General features: G+C 32.3%; 1 protein-coding gene across 1 annotated transcript in view; it reads right to left on the bottom strand.

Moving 5' to 3' along the window:
- Window positions 1–333: 333 nt before the first annotated feature.
- Window positions 334–7,408, bottom strand: part of LOTGIDRAFT_239031 (hypothetical protein) — a gene marked incomplete at its 3' end in the record, with an annotated part of 18,550 nt that continues 11,475 nt past the window's right edge. The window contains exons 5-14 of the mRNA XM_009052529.1: window positions 5,773–5,850; window positions 5,160–5,373; window positions 4,412–4,901; window positions 3,936–4,064; window positions 3,508–3,596; window positions 2,854–2,990; window positions 2,482–2,567; window positions 2,232–2,315; window positions 1,738–1,972; window positions 334–401 (exon numbers count right to left, since the gene is read on the bottom strand). Coding sequence (XP_009050777.1) covers window positions 334–401; window positions 1,738–1,972; window positions 2,232–2,315; window positions 2,482–2,567; window positions 2,854–2,990; window positions 3,508–3,596; window positions 3,936–4,064; window positions 4,412–4,901; window positions 5,160–5,373; window positions 5,773–5,850 — 1,610 coding nt within the window. The remainder of the gene's footprint in view (window positions 402–1,737; window positions 1,973–2,231; window positions 2,316–2,481; window positions 2,568–2,853; window positions 2,991–3,507; window positions 3,597–3,935; window positions 4,065–4,411; window positions 4,902–5,159; window positions 5,374–5,772; window positions 5,851–7,408) is intronic.

Below are 7,408 nucleotides of genomic sequence, written 5' to 3'. Positions count from 1 at the left end.
CATTTCAATAGACCAATACAAGACATCATGTATACATACCGAGTTCCCTCAACATATAAGACCTAGTCTTTGATAACTTCTAATAAGTCCACAAGCAAAAATGAAATGAATGGAGTGTGCTATTTTTCTGCACCATGTGGGCTCATGAAGACGGACAACGCTATGCAGGTTGCAAAGAGGTAAATTTTGCCAGGACAGCGGCATTGGCCTGCTCTTTTTTTATTTTTAGGTTCTTTAACGTGCACAACCTGTAGTACACGGGGCCTGGGTTTATTGTCGACTAGACGCTTTTTCCAAGTCAGTCCTCTACATGCAGAGCTTTCAGACTGGAACTCAAGCGCCCATCCAAATGTGCCAGAATGGGCCAGAATATGTTCCTGTATTCTCTGACCATAAAGTTTCTGGATCACAATGAAATATATAAAGAGTTTTACAGTTTATATACAAAACATAAATATATAAATAAACAAAATATACAAATTATTCACATAAATTATCAACAAACTCATCAACAACTACTTTCTAATCTTCAACATTCGTACATCCAGTCAAAAGAAGACCTTGTGTACAACCTTATTTTCTGAATTTCTGAACTGACTTTTACACTTTGATTCATACACCAACATGTTTCCAGAATTCAAGGATTGTGACACCTTTTAAGTATGGTCATTGGTGAACATGCCACGGAACAGACTGGACAGGATCGGGAATAGACTGAACAGGATCGGTAGTGGTCTTAACAGAATCAGGAACAGCATTAACAGGATAAAATTGTAACAGGATCAAATTGTAACAGGATAAAGTTGTAACAGGATCAAATTGAACAGGATCAAGTTGTAACAGGATCAGGATCAAGTTGAACAGGATCAGGATCAAGTTGTAACAGGATCAAGTTGAACAGGATCAGGATCAAGTTGTAACAGGATCAGGATCAAGTTGAACAGGATCAGGATCAAGTTGAACAGGATCGGGATCAAGTTGTAACAGGATCAGGATCAAGTTGTAACAGGATCAGGATCAAGTTGTAACAGGATCAGGATCAAGTTGAACAGGATCAGGATCAAGTTGTAACAGGATCAAGTTGTAACAGGATCAGGATCAAGTTGAACAGGATCAGGATCAAGTTGTAACAGGATCAGGATCAAGTTGTAACAGGATCAGGATCAAGTTGTAACAGGATCAAGTTGTAACAGGATCAAGGATCAGGAACAGCCTGAACAGGATCAGCCTCCATGGATTCCTCATCACTGTCTTCCTCCATTTCCAGACCAGCATGGTGACACAGCTCAGTCAAAATGGCTACTGAAATATAAAATAGATAAACATTGGTCAAACTCCGAACATAAAGCAATTGAAGAAGTTTTTGATTGAAAGAGACACCTCAATGGAAGTTATAACATGATAAAGACAATCCTTCTCATCTTTTCGTTGTATAAATATGTCAGGTGGTAAGCTGTGGTATAACTAGATCAAATAGAAGTTATTACACCTTGTATTCTATAAATGTATATATAGAGAGAGAGGATTGACTGGAGGTGTACATTAAAAGAGATTCCTCAACTGAAGATGATTAACTTCTACCATACTGATGTTTATGTGCTCAATTTTTTCTGGCACCACAGAATCACAGACTAAAAATGTTAAATTTGCATATCTTCAAAAAGGAGTGCAAAAAGAGGGACTCATTTTCAAATACAACCTACTTTTCTCAGTCACCCTAAAATAAACATGACTTACTTTCATTTTCGTATTTAGATTCATCTTTTTGAAATAGGTTTAATAATGAAGTGAGCAGATGAGCTGAGATATATTCAGTATGTAATTCTCTATTAGTTAATACATTATTATCATATAACCATTGTACATGTAGGAGTTGTAGCCCTTGTTTTATAACATCTATTAATCTATCATCACTCGACTGTAGATAATCTTCATAAACACAATGGGTGACTAACACTGACGCTCTGGTTAACTGGTAAAAAGAAATTAATATTGTCATAACTTTGGGGATAAATGTTAAGCAACATTTAGAAGAGGGGTGCACATATAACAAAAGCCGCAAAGGAATATATTATAGTATAACACACCTCTTTAATAACAAAATACATAACATTTCAACATAATTTACAGTGACGTTATCAGATGAAATAATATATCAAACCAAATCAAAACTGTTCTCTATTATATATTTTAGTATGATATGAAAAAAAAAAACAAATCAAAAGACCAACCTCAGCTGAACACATACATGTTGTCTCTGTTAAACTACTCACTCCGTTTCTATAGCAACAAAAATTCAACAAAAACTCTACAATCTGAAATACAAAAAGTGAAAAGAACATAAAATAGGATCCTAATTAAAATTTTTATGGTTCAATATTGAAGCCTTGAATGTATTTGATAAACATACAAAAGCTTAAAAATCTCTAGGAATTCATTGTACTTTAAGATGACCCTATACTGCCTATAAATCTAACTTACTTTTTTATTAAGATGTAATCGTTCAGGTTTGGTAATGTCTAGTTGTTTGACTGTTAATTGATATAAAGATGATAGAGGACAACTTTCTAGAAAAGAAATGGAATAGAGTTACTCTTCTACACCTGAACAGGCTAATGAAGAGGGCAAGTGTCAAATGAGGGAAATACAGATTGACTACTGCTAGTAGCAATCATGGTCTCAGTTTATTGTCCCATCTGCAAGACTAGTGTCCATATCAACCCCATACATAACAGAACCTTATTTCTAATGAAATTAATCTCCTTATTTGTAAACTTGACTAATGATTTACATCGAAGTTTACTATTAAAACTAAACAGGAAATACAAAGGCTGTTGAGAAATATAATCCTACCTGATTGGCTGGTTAAAATAGATCGTATCTTATCCAACTGTATCAAAGCCATCATTAACTGTAAAACACTAATTAATATTCCACTATTTGTACCACAATGTAGACAGTTATTTAATATACCAGTCAGACAGGCCAGGCTGAAAATATACCACATGATTTACTACAGACATCATTTCTTTATACTGTCAAACAGGCACCTTGATACATGATTTACTACAGACATCATTTCTTTATACTTTCAAACAGGCACCTTGATACATGATTTACTACAGACATCATTTCTTTATACTTTCAAACAGGCACCTTGATACATGATTTACTACAGACATCATTTATTTATACTTCCAAACAGGCACCTTGATACATGATTTACTACAGACATCATTTCTTTATACTTTCAAACAGGCACCTTGATACATGATTTACTACAGACATCATTTCTTTATACTTTCAAACAGGCACCTTGATACATGATTTACTACAGACATCATTTCTTTATACTTTCAAACAGGCACCTTGATACATGATTTACTACAGACATCACTTCTTTATACTTTCAAACAGGCACCTTGATACATGATTTACTACAGACATCACTTCTTTATACTTTCAAACAGGCACCTTGATACATGATTTACTACAGATAATACATACCTATCTAACTGTGAAGCTGTAGTTTTCCTGGCTAAAGCTGTCAGTACATCTATGGCTTGTCGTACAATAGTAGAATTAAACACAGAGCTCTGAAATCAAGTTGAACAAATAAAAATTATTTACTGTATCAATTACACTGGTGTACCACAGCCTTTTTGAAATGCAGATCAAAATGTTTGTTTCTTATTTTTCAGCATTTATTATGATTCTTTTTTATATAGTGTTCTTTGGGATTTTGGCCCAATACTATGGCTATGATATTGAAGTTAGACAAACAAATTAGAAAACAAGGAACGATTATCCAATATTAACAAAAATTAATACAGCAGAGTACTAGAGGGATAACATGCTTTTTTTTAAATCAAATCTTGTGTTTATGAAGCTAGCATACAACCCCTTTAATGAGTTGCCAGCAATTTAATACTTACATCAAGTGAAGGTGTAGCTAGTTGTATAACAGTCTGTAGTATATTAGATGATGTTATTTTATGATATACTGTAGATGATAAGGATGTAAATAAGCTGGCTGTTGTATCTGTTTCCATTCCAGATGATTCCTGCAAATATCAAAATACACCAGAGTATAGTTGAAAAAAGTGAATTTTCAAGAACTAGAATAAAATGGCGTTTCAAAAGTGAAATGAAATGGAGTTTCATGTTTTATGTTCCATTTTTCTACTGCACTCAAAGTGACTTTGAACTGGATTGTAAAGACTGGCAATACCATGCAGTGTACAATAAGGTAAATTTTGCAAGGATAGTGTTTAAAAGCTTTCTCCTTTTTTGATATTGAGATCATCCATGTGTACAGCCTGTAGCACACTGGATCTCAAATTACTGGATGATGGATCTTCAGCAAGCCAATTTGGATATGGAACAAATGAACCCATGTCAAAAGACTAACCTCTGTAGAAATTGGATTAGTAGCTTGATGATGTCTTCTCTGATCTTCTGGTACTGGATCTAATCTGGGGATTAAACTACCTCTCACACTGGTACTAGATATCACTAAATGTTTTAACACTGTCAATGCCGTCGATGTCAAATTCTCAATATTCTGAGCGTAACTGGCACCATCCTTTAACAACAGACCTAATGAACTTGTTAATGATTCAATAGAACTCTCACAACTACTACTTTTAAAGGAACTAGAGTTAGTAGGACTGTTTAACACAGGATTATCCTCATTCAAATTCAACATAGATATATAATGATTAAAATAGTCAGAGAGTAACGGTAAAATTAACACAGCTGGTTCATTAAAGTCTGGTTGATCACAGCTATTCATATCGTTTAATAATAATTGTAAACCATGTACAGCCATATGATAATGTTCACTATCAACTATAGGTTTCGTTTCTGTTGTTGTTTCTGTTTTATTACCCGATGGCTTTCTGAAAGTACAAAATATTCAACAAATAATGTATAATTCCAGGTAGTATTGCTAAACAATCAAGTGTGTCGTGTAGATCCAGTTTAATATAAAATAATAATTCTATCTACATGACATGGTTTGATTGGTTAAATGAAAGGTTATTAAGACATATCGTTCATATCAAACTTTTTAGATTACCACTGAGACTAAATATATGAGAAAATAAAAAAGATGCAAAATTATAATCTAATTTTGATTAGATAGGCTGTCAACTTACCTAGATTTAAGAGGTAAGAGTAAGTTAGTTTGGTCTCTGTTAAACTGTAAAGATTGTAATACAGGGTTGATGGTAGGTATCTGTAATACACCTATTACACCACGGTCTGTTATATCACCACTAGAGCTGACTTCGTTATCCAGTAACTTACATACCAACTGACCACCAGTCACTTCTACTGTAATAATAATATACCCAGTATAACTCACTTCTACTGTAATAATAATATACCCAGTATAACTCACTTCTACTGTAATAATAATATACCCTAGTATAACTCACTTCTACTGTAATAATAATATACCCTAGTATAACTCACTTCTACTGTAATAATAATATACCCAGTATAACTCACTTCTACTGTAATAATAATATACCCTAGTATAACTCACTTCTACTGTAATAATAATATACCCTAGTATAACTCACTTCTACTGTAATAATAATATACCCTAGTATAACTCACTTCTACTGTAATAATAATATACCCTAGTATAACTCACTTCTACTGTAATAATAATATACCCTAGTATAACTCACTTCTACTGTAATAATACTATACCCTAGTATAACTCACTTCTACTGTAATAATAATATACCCAGTATAACTCACTTCTACTGTAATAATAATATACCCCAGTATAACTCACTTCTACTGTAATAATAATATACCCAGTATAACTCACTTCTACTGTAATAATAATATACCCCAGTATAACTCACTTGTACTGTAATAATAATATACCCCAGTATAACTCAATTGTACTGTAATAATAATATACCCTAGTATAACTAACTTCTACTGTAATAATTATATACCCTAGTATAACTCACTTCTACTGTAATAATAATATACCCTAGTATAACTCACTTCTACTGTAATAATAATATACCCTAGTATAACTCACTTCTACTGTAATAATAATATACCCTAGTATAACTAACTTCTACTGTAATAATAATATACCCTAGTATAACTCACTTCTACTGTAATAATAATATACCCCAGTATAACTCACTTCTACTGTAATAATAATATACCCCAGTATAACTAACTTCTACTGTAATAATAATATACCCCAGTATAACTCACTTCTACTGTAATAATAATATACCCTAGTATAACTCACTTCTACTGTAATAATAATATACCCCAGTATAACTCACTTCTACTGTAATAATAATATACCCTAGTATAACTCACTTCTACTGTAATAATAATATACCCCAGTATAACTAACTTCTACTGTAATAATAATATACCCCAGTATAACTCACTTGTACTGTAATAATACTATACCCTAGTATAACTCACTTCTACTGTAATAATAATATACCCCAGTATAACTCACTTGTACTGTAATAACAATATACCCTAGTATAACTCACTTCTACTGTAATAATAATATACCCCAGTATAACTCACTTCTACTGTAATAATAATATACCCCAGTATAACTCACTTGTACTGTAATAATACTATACCCTAGTATAACTCACTTCTACTGTAATAATAATATACGCTAGTATAACTCACTTGTACTGTAATAATAATATACCCCAGTATAACTCACTTGTACTGTAATAACAATATACCCTAGTATAACTCACTTCTACTGTAATAATACTATACCCCAGTATAACTCACTTCTACTGTAATAATAATATACCCCAGTATAACTCACTTGTACTGTAATAATACTATACCCTAGTATAACTCACTTCTACTGTAATAATAATATACCCCAGTATAACTCACTTGTACTGTAATAATACTATACCCCAGTATAACTCACTTCTACTGTAATAATAATATACCCTAGTATAACTCACTTCTACTGTAATAATAATATACCCCAGTATAACTAACTTCTACTGTAATAATAATATACCCCAGTATAACTCACTTGTACTGTAATAATACTATACCCTAGTATAACTCACTTCTACTGTAATAATAATATACCCCAGTATAACTCACTTGTACTGTAATAACAATATACCCTAGTATAACTCACTTCTACTGTAATAATAATATACCCTAGTATAACTCACTTGTACTGTAATAATAATATACCCTAGTATAACTCACTTCTACTGTAATAATAATATACCCCAGTATAACTCACTTCTACTGTAATAATAATATACCCCAGTATAACTCACTTCTACTGTAATAATAATATACCCCAGTATAACTCACTTCTACTGTAATAATAATATACCCCAGTATAACTCACTTCTACTGT

The sequence above is a fragment of the Lottia gigantea genome, assembly GCF_000327385.1.
Source record: "Lottia gigantea unplaced genomic scaffold LOTGIsca_186, whole genome shotgun sequence".
In the NCBI taxonomy this organism is placed as follows: Eukaryota; Metazoa; Mollusca; class Gastropoda; family Lottiidae; genus Lottia; species Lottia gigantea.
The sequence above is the reverse complement of the archived record's forward strand: the minus strand, read 5'-3'. Positions and strand labels throughout refer to the sequence as shown.